Below are 20,375 nucleotides of genomic sequence, written 5' to 3' on the forward strand. Positions count from 1 at the left end.
TCAAATACATAATGGAAATATTCCTGGCAATATGACCACATAAATGATTGGATAATATAAATACATTTACATTAATACCACTATATATCAAACAATGTAGAAGACTAATAGAAATCTTCCTACACATTTAAACCATTAATATGCTACCGTGTTTCCCCAAAAATAAGACCTCGCCAGACAATCAGCTCTAATGTGTCTTTTGGAGCAAAAATTAATATAAGACCCGGTATTATTTTACTGTAAGACCAGGTATAATAAATACCAGGTTTTTATATTATATTATTACTACATAATAATACAATACCAGGTCTTCTATTAATTTTTGCTCATGTGTCATATATGGTCCTTACCAAAAATGTCAACTTATATAATGGAGAGAGGACACATTTAACGTGGAGATTATGAAATTGGAGATTCTAGCATAATCGATGCTGAACAATCAATCTCCTGAGCCTCAACTTAACCATTCTGAATATATTGCATAATATGGCTTTCAATTAAAAACTTCTGAACCCAAACTTACTGAACCACACCAACCCGCAGTCACCAATCAAGGGAGCCCTGTAGTAAGTTTTAATTAGGCAGTGCTTTAAAAATTTCCTTAAACAATAACTGCAAAATTTTCTCTGAATGAATATTTCAGGTGATTTGGAGATTCAGTATAAAACTGTAGAAGTGCTCAGAAGCTACTGACTGGCCAGTTCACACGTGTGCGACGCAGAATGCAAGGTGCTGGGTATGTAGTCACAGTTTAATACTTACCGTTCCGTGTCTGGGCCGTTTTTGGCTATAATCATCTTTAGTTTCCCTAGTCCGCCCACAGGTGCTCTGTCCGTGCCTGTTGTAAATTGCAAGAAGAGCCTTTTCTGCTCATCTGTAAATGAGTGGACGATGTCCCAGAATTCCCTAGTGAGAGAAGACATGACCCTGATTTTAGTTTGGCACCGTGATACTTGGCACAAACACAGTTGATGATTTGTATTAAAACCACATGGAAATTAACATCAGAAGCTTCATTCCTGGTGGCTATGACCCAGGAAGTTCATGTGTGCACCTTTGTCTGAAGGAAACAGTTTTTATAACAGTAGAAACTGGTAAACCTACGTGTCCAACAGTAGGACATGATTATGTAAACTGTGGTATAGTCACAATATATAATCAGCAAACAAAAGACCCAGATCCCAAGACTTGCAAATGACTCAAAGTAATACTCAGAAAAATTAACTCTGGATGTCTTTGAGTATATCTATTTCATTTACCCCACCTTCTTTATTTAACTCTTTGTCTACTCACACCTTACTCAACTTTGGGCGGGGGGCGGGGGGGGGAAGTGATACAGATTAAGAACAAAAGAAAAAAAGGAAAAAATCCCAACCCACATACCGAATAGTTAGTAATACTAAAGCATACCATTGTTAGATGAACTAGAACATTTTTATCAATAGCGTGTGTTGTGGTGGGGAATTATTCTGTTATTTCTGCTGCATGGATGTGTTTTAAGACCATGAATTTGTCCCTAGAATTCCCAAAGCCCCAGAGATAAAATTATGTAAGAATGATCCTTGTTATACTTAATCTAAAAACAAAACGCAAGCTCATTTAAGCTATCTTGGCATGCTTGTTTCAATAGTCAGGTATCCATACATCTAATAAATACACTAATTCTCAGCTAAAAAATTCAAAATTTTAGAAAAAAATTAAAACATTTTTAATTGGTGAAAGAGTCCGTTTAAATATTTATTTGAAAAATTCTTTCCAGAACCTTGGCAGAGAACGTCGCCCTTCCCACACCCACAATTACAACTAACTGTAACTAACTAATTACAAACTAACTGTAGTTTCTGATATTCCAGTATGCAATTTCTGTTACCGAAATGGCAGCGTTTTTGTTGGTGCGACGCTACTAGCGCTGACATAGCTCAGCAGCTTTCTTAGACTCCCTGGCTCTCCCCAGTGTCTCCACACTTGAGGCTCTGACCGTCTACCGTGCTCCCTCATCCCTCAGCTCCCGCAAACCTCCCCCTCACCTAGAGAAAACAATAAGCCCACACCAAGAGGAAACGGCACGGGACTCGCAGGCACATCTCTGAGTCCAGAAGGCGAGAAATCACACCACACTCCAGGACATTCCTTTTGCTAAGAAAAAGCATGTGTGCTGGAAGTCCGAGTCCCTGTGAGGGCAGGAAGCGTGGAAGCCTGAGTGCACCAGCCACCCTGCAGAGGCGGGTCAGAGGGTGCCCTGCGTGGGGGAGACCCACAGTGCTCACTGTCACCAGTCTGCCTAGAGTAGCAGTGAGCTTCCTCAAGTGGTTCTTTCTGAAAAAGTACAACTCAAATACTGAAGTGACTTGCTATGTTTATATAATGAAAACACTGAAACGTTCTTCTCTTCCTGTAAGTGTTATGTTCTGTATTACAATTCTGAATTAAGAAGAATGCAACTATTTAGAAGACTGAAAATGAAAAGAAGAAGCTTCTGCGTTTCTACCTAAAAGTGGTGGCTGCCTGGACTGCATCCCATTCACACCTAAAACTTACCGACATCAAAGCGGAGAGGAAATCTGGTAAAACACGCATAACCTGTGCCTAGATTAAAAGTAGGAAAACAGAGCAGCAAACTCCAACTGACAGGTGAGCAGGAGTCTGAACACCTGCGCCCCGCAGGAGTGAGGTGGAAGAGCCTGAGAAAGGCCCTGGGACCAGAAAGGGCCAAATCGGGAAGGCGCTGAATTCAGGAAGGGCGGGCACCTTGGGAGACAGACATGTCCCTTGAGAAGCTTCTGGCTGTAAAGGGATGGAAGCAGCTGATGAAAAAGGCCCTAATTAAACAAGACAGAATTGGAGAATCAGGACGTGCTGGGCCATATAATTACATTAAAGGAAATGCTGTTACCACAGCAACACAAGAGGGATCCCTTTAATGCAGAGACCACTAAAGACACCCAAACTTCTCTCCATGCCCCCATGTGATCTAACAGGTCATAGAAACAAATGAGAAAAACAGAACTCCAAAATCGATAAAGATGTTATAAAACAAGTCCAGCAAATAAATGAGAGGTAAAACTTCTGGCAGAAAAAAGTACATCCAAAAAATTCAGTCATGAAGAATGGGAACCTATAACACCCATATTCCAACATGAAGGGAGAACACAACAGCAGATAGAAAAGAACACCATTGATCAGAAACATGAAACTCAGAGATGGATGCACAGACCTGAAACAGAAATGAGAATACTCAAAAGTACTCCAGAAACGTGCAAAAGAAACTTGGAAATAAAGTCTAATTTACAAGGTGACCAAAGGAGAAGCAATATGACCACAATTTCTACTACGGACATAAAGGTCAGGGACAAAAGAGCAAGAACATAAACAAACAACTAACCTAAAGCAGTGCACACCGCAGTGGAATAAAGGAGATCCAGATTTAACTACATAACACAAAAGCTTTTACTTGGCAAACGACCCTGTGAGCAAAGGCCACAGACAAATGACAAACTAGAATAAATGTCTGCGAATTTACTGAAGTGCTAATCTCTCTAACTTAAAGTTCCTAAAAACAAAGAAAGTAATCAATAATTGCACAGCAAAATGAACAAGACTATAAAAAATACAAATAGCTCTTAAGTACAAGATGTCCACCCTCTCTCATTCACAAATCAGAACTACACTGAAATAGCACTTCTCAAAGGTAAACATCCGAGTTTAACAAAACATTGGGTTTGGGAAATTTTAGAAAAAAGAGATACACTTACATACTGCCGGTGGGAGTACAAAATGTTACAAATTCTGGGATGGAGAATTTGGCAGTATCTGTCAAAATTACTATGTATCTATATTTGATGCCACAACCCCACTTTTAGCAATTTAATGATAGCCGACAGATGTATGGACTGATCCACACACGGGATGACTCACGGTGACATTATTTCTAATAGCAAAAGGCTGGAACAACCACGAGGGCCACAAGCACTGTGACCTGCTGCGCCCTCACAACACGACAGTCCTGCCAAACCAAGGAACATGGGAGACGTCTGCCGGGACATAGGGTGGTTTCCAGGACAGACTGGGACAACTGTCTTCCTAGCTCTGCCCATGAACGAGGCCTGCAGGCAAAAACATTTAACAGCAAGGTCACACCTGGCACCCAAAATTCTAAATGCCATTCCTCAATTTCTTATAAAAATGGCTTATTTCAGCCAGAGGGGAAGGAATGTTGAAGGTGAGCTAAAAGTTTTGGAATTTAATGGGGTCATGTTAATTTAAAAGCATACCAAGATCAAGTATCTAAATGCCATAAAGAATAATGACTGTGAAACACATTACATATAAACATCCATGAGTTCATAACACTCAGGAAAAAAGCAAAAAAACAAAATAAAAACCCCACAACTAAAAAGTCAAACTCAATGGTCACTGGTGAAACTGTTATACTAAGCCCTTACTCTGAACTGTCTAAACATACTTATGCCTTTCAATAGGGCTGTTTTTCAAATAATCAGCCCCCATTAATAAGGAAAAAGAATGGCAGGTATATATGTAGAATGAACAAAAGAAAATTGTGTTCCAAATCACCATTTTGTAAACCCCAGTGAACTAATACAAATCAAGGATGTTAACAGATACGAAAATCACGTGAAAAACAGATAAAGGGCTTGGAGAGGATGATGGTAACAGCAACGCAGTTATTTTATTTTTTACTTTTATCAACCTTCACAACGTCTCCCCATGAAAAACAGCTAATTGCGTGGGAAAATGGAAGACTTACAACAAAATACCTACAACAACTGAGTGAGGCCACAGGCTATCCCCATGAATGCTCACGTGGAAATGGACGCGAACAAACAGTGCAGGGTCAGGAAGCCGCGGGAGGGCACCTGGGTTTCTCACAGCCAGAGAATACGGGACCCTCAAAGCCACCAAGCCAATAAGAGCACAGGCCAATGTGAGAAGAGCAGCCACAAGTCACGGGGCGCTGAGGTGACTCAAGGGGACAGTGATACAGTAAGCAAGCTCTGGGCCCCTGGAACTGCCCAACACCAAAGCCCCTTCCAGAACAAACCTAGCGCTGAGGAGAAACTGCTGACCAGATTGAGGATAATAAAAGCAGAGAAAAACTCGCATCAGTAGAGCAGGGCGTAGACGAGGCAGCTTCACAGTGCACAAGCACCTCTTCAAGTCACTTTGCAAACACAAAAGGCATAGAGCCCCCGGAAGCATGAGGAACTGTCCTGGTCCCTGCCCCCTTAGGGGGTGGGGACGCTCACTCCACTTTTCAAAAAAGGCGCAAACAGCACCCGTGGTTCTTAACAGGCGTGCCCGTGCACATGCGCTGATGGTGCCCCTTAGAGAACAAAGGCATGCCCAGAGATCTGCCAACGAAACACGAACACTGCTGGGAACTTCAAATTGAGCTAAATTAAAAAATAATAGAGGCGACGACAGAACAACGAAATCAGAAATAGAAAATCACAGAACAAGGGTAACGGAACAAAAGGAAGATTTTGGAAGACATGACAGACCTAGAATTAGAACTAAAAAAAAATCGTATCAAATATGAAGTAAAACTAAACTAGAACCACAGGGTGAATTAAGCCCAATGATAACACCACAGAAACAGAAGCTAGAAGAAAAATCTTAAAAATCTAGTTCTAGACTTATCAGAGGAATCACTTTGTATGTTACATAAATGTCTAACCATTGTGCTGTATACCTGAAACTAATCTAATATTGAATGTCAATTATAATTTTAAAAAGTCACGGGGATGTAAAGTACACCATTGGGAATACAGTCAATAATATTGTAATAACTGTACGGTGACAGATGGGTAATAGACTTCCTGGGGTGATCACTTGGTGAGGTGTATAAATGTCTAATCACTATGTCTGTACATCTGAAACTAAAAAAAAAAAAGCAAAAGAAAAAACAGAAAAATCCAAGAAGACCTGAAGCCGAGCCTGACGCCCCCTCCCAGCCCAGACACAGCTGGCCGGGAATTCCGCCACCACGGGCTCCAGCCTGGGAGCACTCTGCTTCCTGTGGAGCCTCAGCAGCCCTCCCAGCCCAGACTCCAATTGGGCAGGAAGAGCAGCCAGGGGGACCTGGCCACAGGAGGCCCAGGGTCCGGCAGCTCTTTGCAGATCCACGTGGCTCAGCCTGAGTGAGAAGTTGACTCAATCCCCTCAAGCAGCACTGAGTGGGGGCCCCACTGCAATGAGCTAAATGAAACCTAAATTTGTCATTGGAACCCCGACTCATGCTCAATGGGAACAGGATGACTGCCTGCTAAAGTAAAAATGTAAACAGGACCTAGAGTCTCTTTAACATAACAGCAAAATGTCAAGGACACAACCCTGAAATCACTGGTCACACCAAGAACCAGGAGAATTACAACATGAAGGAAACCAAATGACGTCAACACTGGGATGAATAAAATAGTGGAATAAAAAATTACCTTAAATATAAATGGTCCAAATATAACAAAAGGCAGAGATTGACAGAGTGGTAAATCCATAAAAACGACATGACTCAACTATATGCTGTTTATAAAAAACTCATTTCAAATTCAGCAACGTTGGAAGAAAAAAGATGGAAGAAAGACCTATCACGGAAACATTAAAAAAGAAACAGGAATGGTTATTTTTGTATCGGATGCAGAGCAAAAAACTTCGTAAAACATAAAGGGGAGTTTTCTATAATGATCAAGGGACCAGTGCACCAGGAACACGGGATCCCACATGGCTCTGCACCAAGGGACAGCCTCAAGATACCTGAAGCAAACCTGACAGAAGAGGAGAAGAGAGACAAATACCAGAAACAGATGTACGCAAACACGCTCAGCTGATTTTTGTCACGTGTGAAAAAGTAATTTAGCGGAGGAAGGACACAGTACTATATCTAGAATATGGAAAGAACTCTCAAATGCAAGTTAAACAAAACAAAACAACTGACTGTACTCTTGGCATTTTTCCCAGAGACATGAAAACTTACGTTTACCTAAAAAACTGCACGTGACTGTTCACAGCTACTTTATTCATAATATCCCAGCACTGGGCATGAACTTGAAGTCTTTCAACTAGCAACAGTAAAAAAGAATGGTAAATCCATAAAGGAATAAATAATACTTAGAAATAAAGGAACACTATTGATACATACAAAACTTTGGATAATTCCCAAGGAAATCAGGCGGAGTAAAAGAAGCAAATCCCCAAACGTCACATACTCTATATAATTCGTTTATATCACATTCTTGAAATGACAAAATTAAAGAAACAGATGACAGATCAGTGATTACCAGGTCTGGGATGGGGCGGGGCATGGAGGTGGGTGTGGCTATGGACTTGTTCCACTTCACTGGGTCCTACCTGTGACAGGTCTCAGCACCTGTGACATGACCCCTGAGGGAACTGGGCAAAGGGCACACAGGCCTCTGAGTTATTTCTTACAACAGCATCCGAATCTACAACTATCTCAAAATAAAAAGTTTAATTAAAGGGCCGGCCCAGTGGGTCAGGAGGTTGGAGTTCCATGCTCCTAACGCCGAAGGCTGCCGGTTCGATTCCCACCTGGGCCAGTGGGCTCTCAACCACAAGGTTGCCGGTTCAACAACTCGAGTCCTGCAAGGGATGGTGGGCTCCGCCCCCTGCAACTAAGATTGAACACTGCACCTTGAGCAGAGCTGCCGCTGAGCTCCCGGATGGCTCAGTTGGTTGGAGCGCGTCCTCTCAACCACAAGGTTGCTGGTTCGACTCCCGCAAGGGATGGTGGGCTGTGCCCCCTGCAACTAACAGCAGCAACTGGACCTGGAGCTGAGCTGCGCCCTCCACAACTAAGACTGAAAGGACAACAACTTGACTTGGAAAAAATCCTGGAAGTACACACTGTTCCCCAATAAAGTCCTGTTCCCCTCTCCCAATAAAATCTTAAAAAAAAAAAAAAAAAAAAAAAGTTAAAGAAAATTAGTAGAGACAAAGAGGCAGATAAGGGGATCAGCACACCAGAAAGACATACTGAGGCTCACAGTGTATGTGCCAAACAAAAACTCTTCAATACAGGAAGCGAAAACTGATGGAGCCAAGAGGAGGAAGAGACAAACCTCCCACCACGGCCCACGCCAACCCCTCTCTGAGCAATTAATCGGACTCCGAGTCAGAAAACCAGCAGCCATCCACCAGCAGATGTAAGCCAGCCCTGCAGGACACGCCACAGCACAAAGGACTGAAGTCACGCAGAAGTTCTCTGACCATAAGGAACCAAACTAGAAAGCAGTACCAGAAATAAAACAGGAAAATATCCAAAAATCCCTGGAAATTAAACAACATACTTCTTTTTAAATAAGGGTGCAAGAAGAAGTCTCAAAATACATTTAAAAACCTACATAGATATGAAGGAAAATGAAAATACAACTTAACACAACATTTGGAATACAGCTAAAGGAAGGCTAAGAATAAATTTAAAGCAATAGATGCTTACACAAGGAAAGAGGAAAGGTCTTAAATCAATAATCAATGTTTCTAGCCTCAGTAAGCTAGAACAACAGCAAAATAAGCCCCAAACAACGAAGACAATAACAAAGAACAGAAATCAATATAACTGAAAACAGGAGAAAAATAGAGAAATAAAAAGCTGGCTCTTATCGATAATTTTGAGAAGGCTCTGAGTAAGACTGAAAAGGAAAAAGAGAAAACACAAATTACCACTGACAGGAATAAAAAGGGGGTGATCAGTTCAGGCCTGCAGATATCAGGAGGATAAAACGGGAAAATTATGAATTCTACACACATAAATGTGACAACTTACATGAAATGTATCAACTCCTCAGTAACAAACTGCCACAACTCACCCAATGCAAAAAGTCATTTCAGTAGTCTTATTAACCATTAAAGAAATTGAATTTGAAATTAAAAAGCTCCCCAAAAAGAAAATCTCCAGGCCCAGATGGTTTCATTGGAGAATTCTACCAAGCATTTAAGAAAGACATTTTAACACAATCTCTTCCAGAAAGTAGAACACTTTCCAACTCCTTTCATGAGGCTGGGATTAACTCTGATGTTAAAACCAGTCCAAGACAATACAAAAAAAGACCAAACTACAGGGCAATATCTCATGAACTTAGACACGAAAACTGTCAACCAATTTACCAACTCTAACTCAACTATGAGCCCAAAGGGACTGACTGACCAGGGTGAGCAAGGCCAGTTCAATACTGGAAATCCCATTAACGAAACACGCCATATCAACAGGTTAAAGAAAAATCATGGTCTCAACTGATGTAGAAACAGCCCATCCATCATAAAACTCTCAGCAAAACCAGTACCGAGCAGAACCTCCTAGAACCTGTAGAGCACTAACTGGTCACATGCTGCCTGATGACAGGGATAGATTCTGAGAAATGTATCGTCACATGCTTCTCAGTATCAGAGTGCACATAAGCACATACCTAGTTGTTACCACCCCCTGCACACCTGGCCTGTGGGAACCGCCCCCTCCACACCTGGGCTGTGGATACGGCCCCTTCCACACCTGGGCTGTGTGGTACAGCCGTTGCTCCTGAGCTGCAAGTCTGTGCCAGGTGTTACTGAATACTGTGGGCAACTGTAGCACAATGGTAAGTGTCTGTGTGTCTAAACACCGAAACATTGAAAAGGTGCAGCAAAAATACAAAGTGATCTTTGTCCAAAAGATACAAGTGGTCTCCCTGCTCAAGGCACTTACCACGAATGGAGCTGCTTGGGGTGAGAGGATGTGATGGCCAAGACATGAATATCCCCTACTGCGGACTCTGCAAACACTGCACACTTAGGCTACAATCAACTCATGAAATAACACGAGATGACATCAAGCACAAGAGAAAACGATGCCATCGAGAGACATGGTAAACACAAGACATGTGGGGCTGCTGCCAGCGTCACACAACATACTGTTTACAGCAAACTATTTTGAATAAGTAGAGTCCACTCTAAAGTAACAAAAAAAAAGTAAATACGTAAATCAGTAACACAGCCACTTCCTGTCAGCATCAAGCACTGCACACAGTACACACTGCATGTGCTATGCTTTCAGATGATGGACAGCGCAGCAGGTGTATGCACAGCAGCGTCACCAAACGTGAGCATGTATCGTGCCATGTTAGGACGGCCATGACGTCACCAGGTGATAGAAATTTTCAGCTCCATTATAACCTTCTGGGACCACCTTCCTATATGAGGTCTGTCATTCTGCGCTGTACGCTAATATCAAACAATAGTTAAGGAATGAATGCTTTCTCCTAAGTTAGGTTTTCTCTTTTATTACTCCTACTCGCCACAATGCTAAAAGTTCTAGCCAGCACACTAGGCAGGAGAAAAGAAATAGGAGACATACAGATTTAAAAGGAAGAACTATAACTGTCCCAATTTACAGGTGACATGGTCATCTATACAGAAAACCCCTGGAAGTCTACAAGACTTCTAAATTAAGTGAGTTCAACAAGGTCAGAGGATGGAAGATCAACATGTAAAAATCAACCACGTTTCTATATACTAAGAAGAAACATGGAAACCAAAATTAAAAATACAACCATTTACAACTGCTGCAACAGAAATCACATACCTAGGCATAAATTAAACAAAACATGTATAGGTTCTGTACGCCGAAAACTTCAAAATGCTAATAAAAGAAATCAAAGAAGACCTGCATAAGTGGAGAGCTATACTGTGTTCCTAGATGGAAACAGTCAACAGTGAAACTTCCCAATTTGATCTTAGCGTAATTTCTATCAAAATCCCATCAAGGATTTTTGCAGACATTGACAAGGTGAATATAAAATTTATATAGAAAAGCAAAGAGTTGCTAAAATAATTTGGAAAAAAATCTTCTGGAAGATTTCTGAATGAAAGAAAGGTACATACCCCATATACCTACAGCAATGAACAAAGGTGGCACTGGCAGCGACACCTAGGCACACAGATCAACAGAAGGGCACAGAGAACTCAGAAACCGATTCACATGACCCTTACCAATTGATTTTTGCTAAAGGAGCAAAAAACAATTCAGTGAAGAAAGGCCAGTCTTTTCAATAAATTGCATGGGAACAACTGGATATCCACAGGCAAAAAAAGTGAGTCTTGACTGAAGTCTCATGTATTATTTAAATACGGACTCAAAGTGGACCACAGACTTCAATGTAAAACTACAGAACTTTAGGAACAAAGGTAGAAGAAAATCTTTAGGCCAAGAGTTTTATATTTGACATCAAAAGCATGATCCATAAAAGGAAAAATTGGAGTTCATCAAAATTAAACACTTTTGCCATGCAACAAATTCTGTTAAGATCTTCAAAAGATTTTCAGAAGATCAAATGACTAGCTACAGAATGGGAAAAATATTTGTAAACCACATACCTCACAAAGGACTAGCATCTATAAATAACTCAAAATTCAACTGTAAAAAGAAACCAGACGTTTCACCAAAACCAATATACAGATGGTAAATAAGTACGTGAAAAGATATCCCACATCACTGCCATCGGGTTAACTCAAATTAAACCACAGTGAGGTATCACAACATACCCAGCAGAATGGATAAAATCAACAATCTTGACACCACCAAATGCTGGCAAGGATTTGGAGAAACTGGGTGGCTCACATGTAGCGCAGGGAAATGTAAAATGGTACGGCAACTCTGAAGTAGCTTGGCAGTTTCCTTAAAATCTGAACACACACTTGCCATAGGACCCAGCGACTGCACTTTTGGGCATTTATCCCAGAGAAATGAAAACCTACGTTCACATAAAAATCTGTGCCTAAGTGTTCATGGCAGCTTTATTCCTAAACCCAAGTGTCCATCAACAGTTGAATGGTTAAACGACTGTGGCACATCCACACCACAACATACCAGGCAGCAATAAAAAGAAATGAGCTCTTAATCCATGTGACACCTTTGATGGATCTCAGGAAATCAGGCTACAAAGGGACAGGGCATGGGAGTTGGCCGGTGATGAGAGTTCTGTGCTTGGATTCAGGCAGTGGTTGTGCAATCTACAGATGTGATAAAGGTGCATATAAAAACCATGTACACATACAGGTATGTGCATGAAATCGGATGAAATCGGAGCATGGTCTAGAGATTGTCCCGATACCAACCTCCTGATTTTGACAATGTTACAGGTCTGCAAGATGCTGCGACTGTGGGAAGATGGATAAAAGGTACACGGGATCAACCTACACTTAAAAAAAATTCCGCTGAATCTGTAATTATTTCAAAGTAAAATTTAAAACACAAAAACCTTCTCACAAAGACATCTCAAAGGCCCATAGTCTCACTGGTGAATTTCATCTAATATTTAAGAAAAAAAATAATCCCAATCTTACACAAATATTTCTGAAAATAGAGAAGGGTACTCTTTCAACTCATTATATGAGGGTAGTGAAACTATGTATACAGGAAAAGGAAATTACAAGTCAGTATTTCTCATGACTACAGATAAAAACAATTCTTAGAAAATCTTAGCAAAAACTGATATATTTATAAATTAACAGGCCACAACTAAGTTGGGCTTATCTAGGAATGAAAGGCTAATAAACATTGAAAAATTCAATGGAATTAATCACACTAACAGAAGGGATCAAACCTGATCAAGCCTCTGAGACAGAAACTCACTGCCAGAAAGAAATGGCAGGGCCTGACTCTCATCCTAAAAGAACAGGCAGGGAAGGGAATTTCAAAGTCAAACAAATTAAACCAGGGCGAGATTTTTCAGCAACTGGAAAACACACAAAAAACTGCTTGGGACTCAACATTTTCACACTTTGTTTTTATTAATGCTATACTTTTAAAAGTTCATGTTTTAAATATAGATTTTTAAAAATAATGATTTATTTTCATTAATTTGATTATTGGTAAGTTTTAGTAGAAATATATCTTATAACATTAAAAATAAAAACCACAATTTTAGTGTTTCATATTACACTAAATATAATGTTGGTAATTTTCAGTTGAAATGTATTAAACAGTTTCAAAGATTTTTTTATTCATTTCATTTTAATGAATTCCAAATACTTGACATGAAATAAATATCAACTGGATACCAATATTGCTATTTTCCCCCCTGGTATTATAATCACCATTCTAAGTCTCCAACTTCCTACTAGTTGTAGGCTCTACTTAATGAATTAATATCTTCATTATTTATGTTGACAAAACTAAGAGATTGAATTTTGTCTAAAAGATTTTTAGAATATTAACTGTGAGAATGAGTGGGAAGCTGTTATACCCATCATTTCACGTGTATTAGCTTGCCCTTCAAACCATGTATTCACCCCCAGGAATGATGTTATTTAAAAGCTAGAAATAAAATGAAGACCTAAATTTAAACAATTTCTTCATAGGAACAGCACAAGATACTGTCAGCTATTCTTAGAGAAACATTAAGATGCTACAAAGTCTAACTCTCTGTGATCAGCATGTCACTAACAGAAGCCACTGTGACGCTCCCTGTGACGCATGAGTGAGCTTTTCCTGTCATCATGTTATCTCAGCCCTTTCATGGTTGAAAACTTCAAGTAAGTTTCAGAACATACGTTCAGGTTCACAACCACTGCTAAAAATGACCAAGGGTGTATTAAGAAGAGGGAATCCCATCTGCCTCCTACAAACGGGTGAAGAGCAACCTAAATAACAGAAGAGAATAAGCGCAAGGTATTGCTGGTTTCTAGACACTGTTGATGTTGGTTCCGGTGCTCTCAGCTGTGACCGTCAGGCAGCCATCTGTTCGCCTTCTCACCTCAGCCCGGCAGTAGGAGCTAAAAGGGCACCTCTGTCCCCAGCCACCGATCTCAGCAGGGGAGGAGGGAGCCTGTGTCTCACGACTGGATGGCCAAGTGCAGACGAAGAGCCAGTGCGGTGGCAGGAGCCTGACTGGAAGCAGGAAGACTGGTGGGGATTCTGCCTGAGAAGTGGGGGCTCTGTGTCCCCAGGTGTAACAGAAATACTACTAGGTATCTTGGCATGTTATCCTGAGGATTAAGTACAAGAATGTACCATTTCACACAAAAGGTGCTTCCTGTAAGGAAGGTGAGTAACAATTCACAAACAGAATTAAAAGAAAGGAGAAATATTCAGAGGTAGAAGTTCTATTTTCATCATCTCCTAACCAGCAATAAGCAGTCTAATCAGAATCACTAGGAATAGGAGATAATCCGTACCCCAAGTGGAGAAGAAACCCTTCTTTTGTATGTGACTTACAAACAACAGCACTTCATTGAAGAAATAAATCATAAGATGAACAATAAAAACTGATTATATTACATTACAAACACACGTCTAATTTTACAGATTAAGAATCTGTGAATTTGCTTATTTGGAAGGTAATACCTAGAGATGAAGTTGTCTAAAGCATAAAGCACACATCCCTTGGGTGAATTAAATCTTCCTTTTAAGAATGAAGTGAACGTGAGAACATACTTGCTAAGGATATATCTGATAAAGGGTTAACAGCCAAAATATACAAAGAACTCATACAAGTAAACAGCAAAAACACACAAAGTCAGTTTAAAAATGGGCAGAGGACCTGAACAGACATTTCTCCAAAGAGCACATAGAAATGGCTATCAAGACTAATCATCAAGGAAATGCGTATCAAAACCACACCTGTCAGAATGCTATCATCAAAAAGAGAACAAAAAACAAATGTTAGTGAGGAGGTGGAGAAAAGGGAGCCCTTGTACACTGTTAGTGGGAATTTAAACAAGTACAGACCATACGGAAAACAATGTGAAGGTTCCTCAAAAAGTAAAAATGGGAACTACCATACGAACAGCAATTCTACTTCTGGGTATTTATCCAAAGAAAACAAAAACATGAATTCGAAAAGATACCTGCAGCCCTATGTTCACTGCAGTATTATTTACAACAGCCAAGACATGGAAGCAATCTAGGTGTCCATCGACAGACGACTGGATAAAGAAGTGGTACATACACACAGTGGACTATTATGCAGCCATAAAAAGGAATGAAATCGCACCATCTGCAACAACATGGATGGACCTGGAGAATATTACGCTAAGTGAATTAAGTCAGAGAAAGACAAATACCATATGATCTCACTTACATGTGTAATAGAAAAAGAAAACCAAAGCAAACGAACAAACAAAATGAATCAAACAGACTCGTAGATAGGGAGAACAAAATGATGGTTGCTAGAGGGGAGTGGGCAGGGGGCTGGGTGGAAAAGAGGAAGGGAGTAAGAGGTATGGATTTCCAGCTATAAAATAAGTCTTGGAGATGTGATGTACAGCACAGGGAATAATAATATCGTAATAACTTTGTACAGTGACAGTCACCAGACTTGTGACCACTTTGTGAAGTACACAAATGTTCAATCACCTGAAACTAATATAATATTGTATGTCAACTGTAATCAAAAAATGAGATAACATTTTTTAAATAAAAAGATAGGGATCTGAAAAAAAAAAATTCAACCACTCACCTGATCAGCACAGAGTCCCGGGTGTAGCCACCATCATATTCTGTAGTTTCTTCTAGTGCTTGGAAATCTAGGTTCTGCAAATTGAGAAAACGTGGCTTAACACCTTCCACAGCACACCATCACAAACAAGAAGTCAGTGAGTGGCACTCGCAGACACCTGCTTTCTTACCCGGCTTCCACATATAAGCAGTTCAATCTCCTCTGGTCTGAACAGGTACTTTAAGGGGGACTCATTGGTCACCATGTGAAAACCTCTCCGAAAGGCCTTGAACTGTTTTTCTACTGATTTGTTGAGAATGTAGTCAGAATAGAGATTGACAAATTCCTGCAGGAAACATTAACCACAAGAACTTCTTACATAACACGTACACAAACACACCATTGGCTTTCTTCATCTGCATTTGTTTTTATTTTCAGAGAGAAAAAACATTCAAGAATATTTTAAAAAATTCAAACTTTACACATACAAAGGAGAACCGCTTTAACAATTCCACAGCTCTCTGCAATAGCCAATATTAAGCTGTAAAAAGACCGTGTACATACAGTAGTAATACATGTAAGTATCAATTTTGATATTTTAGTAAATAAGACTGAATATGAAAGCTGGGCCTCAGCTAAGTGTGCAAACACAAGGGACATTTAAATCATGGAGTCATCGATTTATAAAAGCTACCATTTTTCCTAAGAGCAGAATGTACTTTGGAGCAAACCAGGAAGTGTCACGTTTTCTATTCCAGAATCTTTGGGAAGTTGCCTACCGTCCCCACTTCCCCAAATCCCTGTGTTACTTGATACCTAAGCTACGGTGCCCATCACAACAGGGAAGTTACTTTGAGAGTAAGCATAATATTCAATCAAAATGATATTGATGTGAACACGCTTTTAAAGGTTTATTATATACTCATCATCATTTTCCTGCTATGTTCTAGGTTACTCCTGTTTCCAGACGCTAACTTTTCTTGTCAATATGAAAACACAAATCTGATTTAAAGAATACTTTCCAGCAGTGTAGTTAGGCCACACATCCATGTGGGTTCATTAAATGCAACTATCATTTTTCTGGTGACAAGGACTTCAGTCACGAGATGCCTGATTCCCTTTCCTCTGCAGCTTCACGACAAACACCCTGCTTCCTGCTTTCCAGATCACAGCCACACCGCCCGCTGCTCAGTGGGCTCTACTTCCGGCCTCGTGCTGTACAAGGGGCTCAGTGCTGGACTGTGAGCCCTCACACCAGCTTACAGCCCAGATTTAGAAAACTTGGTCCATTTCCTTTACAAGAATCTGGTTACTTGACTTGGGTCTTTGTACGGACTGTATTAGATACGGTGATGGAAGGAGAACTGACTCTGGGGGGTGAACACACAGTGCAATAGATGATGGATTATAGAATTATGCACTTGAAACCTATATAATTTTACTAACCAGTGTCACCCTCAATCCAGTTAATAAAAATAAAATTACAGGCATACATGCTTTGATATTCTGTTAACAAAAAGGCAGTGATATACAATGATATTTAGTACCTTCCTGTTTTCATTTGTAATTGGAATTTTGTCACCATTTTCCTTCAGATCGTACATCATTGGATTACCAAACAGGTCTGTCTGAGATATCTGGAAAGTGATCATCATATCATCTTCCACATTCCCTTCATACTCCAGTAAATCTTTTAAACTCTGATACAGAACCTAACAACCAGAAAGGGAAATTAAGGTTACCATACGACTACAAAATACAACCATTTGTAATGCTCTTCTTGGAAGAAGAAAAAAAAAAAAATCAAAACTTTGACAGTTGGAATTAAAACACAGATGGTAACCCTCCTGTCCCAAACAGTTTGTGATACAGGAACTAAAGACTGTCAGTCACTGGTGAGACGCCCCAGACCACCACTTCAGCAATGAGCTCACACTGCTTGCTCCACGAAAACCCCAAACGTGTCTCGGGGGTAAGGAGCAGCTGGGGAGGGGACAGACACACTGACGGCAGCCACCATGCCCCTTATTTCACCTGCAATCTGATATGATTTCATTAAAAAACAAACAAGATGTTTAAAAACACTTATACAGAATCAATCTTATAAAGCCTGCTTGCTGACAGTGAGTAATATGTGATATGTAAAAAGATGTCCCCTCCTTTCATGTTTGAAGTATTCATGGTACTTCCGACAGATTAAAACAATTTTATCTTACTGGGTATAAATATTAACAAAGATACCAAATGAAAACTTTAATATTTATATACATTAAACTATATTTTTGCTTCCACATAAAATCTAAAAGAGCTAATAAAAAGTGACAAAGACTTACGGGGTGAGAGTCTCCCAAGTCCCGGAAAGTTCCTTTTTTCCCCATTAGCTTCCTGTAGACAACCATGGGGAAATGTACATCCAGTATGCAGTTATTGTAAATAGCCAGACCCAGCACTATGCCAATCAGAGTGAACTGACCCTCGGTTTCAAAAGAGGAGGGATTGAACCAAAACAGTTTTGTAGATTCATCATATGTGAACATACCTGTAGGAAATGAATTTTGAAAATACATCACTCTTACATTTTATTAAAAACTGATGAAATATAAAGTACATATATTTTATGTATTTTAAAAGAGAAATATAAAATAATTACAAAAAACAAATATAAAATAATTAAACATGTAAACTTGTATTAGGTACACAAAAATTTTTTCTCTATTACATTAGCACTGGAAAAACCAAAGTTTAAATATAGAATTATAAATTGTGGCAAATAGTAGTACTGTCTATAATTTTAAAGAAGCCAAAGAAACCAAGTAATAAGCAATTTTCGTGATTTTCCAACAAGTTAGGGAAAATGTTCATTAAATTCAAGCTCTCTAATCTTCTAACACAGATGAAAAATTAATTTGCATTCATACTTTATCCACGAATGGTTGAAAAATAAATGTAAAACAAAAAGAAAAAAGGCTACCAAATTTTGAAAATGTTGCACTTATAAAAGCGTATTTCATCCACATTTTAGAAAACAATTCTGAATTCCATTAAGGAAAAGTTTGTTTTTGTTTTTTCAAAATTATACAATGGTCCCATGAAGTTTTTCTAGCATCTTTCTAACAAAGTCAGATGATGTCAAGTACATACTTAGTAAAACCTGATAAACTTAGATTATGTCCAAAACTCAAAGCTATTTAATACACATATTAATTGTGGGCCAGGGAGTAAAATAAAAACAGTTTCCAGCTTTCAGTTTCACATGCCTGCATTCATGCAGAACCCAAGCCTGGAATCCTCATGTCACTCATTTAAAAACAGAAATCTTTAGTTTGGCCTACTGCCTATCTAAATAACCATTGTTCAGGGAGAACTGTCTTCTTCCCTTTAGATGAACATCTAAGGAAAACGTTAAATGACATTTGAATTGAATTTACAACATTTTTCATTTTACTAAAATATTTTTCCATTGCTACATGAAAACTGAATGAAAAATAGTTTAGGAATTAAGTCTGAAAAAGTCGGAATTTCATATGAATACAGCACAAATAAATCAATTATAAGACTTTTAAAAGCTTAAAAATACTTTTTCACACTCAGTTTAAGTTAAATATAAAAGAAACTTTAAAATGTCCCCTTGGTCATAAGAGCATAAATTAAGCTATAACATTTTTCCAATGCAATTTAATGTTCGTGAAATAACAGTTTGAATATTATCCAATTCGTACTTGAATTTCAGTTTACAGTTAAACTTTTTTTCACAGACCTACATTACAACATATATTGGAGGCCACCATGCCTCCAATATGTTGAACTGAATTTACAATATGTTGAATTGAAATTGCTAAAAATTTCATTTAGTTCTAAATATAGTATTAATAGAGTCAAACAGTCTAAAATAATTACAATTAATGAATAAATTTGATGAAAGCTCACAAATGTATACCCTTGGTAGCGAAAGCAACAAACTACAAATTAATCAGAATATAAATTACACAGGTCACAGCTCTCTTCTCTGCGTATGAAAGGTAATTTGAGGTACATGGAGATTCCACTCTGTACACATTTTTTTCAGGTACCTGGAAGAAATCCACTATAAAGGGTGTGGCTCTACTAAAATTTTCTTGTTTGATATTTCTATTGTCATCATTCACTTACATCAAGTAGAAATGGTAATGTATGCTTTTTCTTAAAAGCATTTCTGCACATAATGTAAGTATACTTTAGAGTTAATGTTTAACATTATAGATACATCAGAATCTAGAGCTAAGGTTTACCCAACTTACAAAGCTTATAAATTAATTTTCTATCCCAAAAAGGGCATGGTTTTACTTTCAACAATTTACATATCAATGACATAGTCTTCGGATTATTAATAAACATTAGGTAGACGAGAGATACATCCTCACCTTAACTGTATGTCATGAAATCAAAATGTCTAAGTCCATATATATGACCAACAGGAAAGTCACTTCAGTGGACACACTGAGAACCCAGTGTGTCCTCACAGCTTAAGGCAATTATCTGCGGTCCCTGTGGTCCATTCTTCACAGTTCTGAGGGGACCTTTAGTGAAATTCCTTCCCTATCATTGTTATGCATTCAGTCTTAAAAGGCAGCAGAGCCAGTAACCAAATGACTACATCGTAGAAATGGCACCAGTTCAGGATTACCAGTTAAGTGCACTATCCAGAAGCTGCTGTCACTTCCCTGTTCGACACCGCCTACCTCTGTCTGCCAGGGAAATTCAAATTCTTCAAAATGTAGATCAGTCTTTTCCAAACTGTGTTCAGTGAAAAACCCTCTCGGGAGGCAAATATTATCAGATGGGGGACAGAAAGAGGCTTCTGGAGTTCAAAGAGTGGGAGAGAACATTCCAGTATTAACCACCTCCTCCCCTGCCCCCCCAAATACACCCAACTAACGGAAACCCGCCAGTGTT

General features: G+C 39.3%; 1 protein-coding gene across 4 annotated transcripts in view; it reads right to left on the minus strand.

The window, feature by feature from the left end:
- UBE3A (ubiquitin protein ligase E3A) overlaps positions 1-20,375 on the minus strand; it is a 70,948-nt gene that overhangs the window by 2,056 nt on the left and 48,517 nt on the right. For all 4 annotated transcript variants that reach the window (XM_033100026.1, XM_033100027.1, XM_033100024.1 and 1 more), the window contains 5 exons: positions 17,777-17,982; positions 16,991-17,155; positions 15,634-15,789; positions 15,465-15,538; positions 763-906 (listed from right to left, as the gene is read on the minus strand). In XM_033100026.1, coding sequence (XP_032955917.1) covers positions 763-906; positions 15,465-15,538; positions 15,634-15,789; positions 16,991-17,155; positions 17,777-17,982 — 745 coding nt within the window. The remainder of the gene's footprint in view (positions 1-762; positions 907-15,464; positions 15,539-15,633; positions 15,790-16,990; positions 17,156-17,776; positions 17,983-20,375) is intronic.

The sequence above is a fragment of the Rhinolophus ferrumequinum genome, chromosome 28 (genome assembly GCF_004115265.2).
Source record: "Rhinolophus ferrumequinum isolate MPI-CBG mRhiFer1 chromosome 28, mRhiFer1_v1.p, whole genome shotgun sequence".
Taxonomy (NCBI): domain Eukaryota; kingdom Metazoa; phylum Chordata; class Mammalia; order Chiroptera; family Rhinolophidae; genus Rhinolophus; species Rhinolophus ferrumequinum.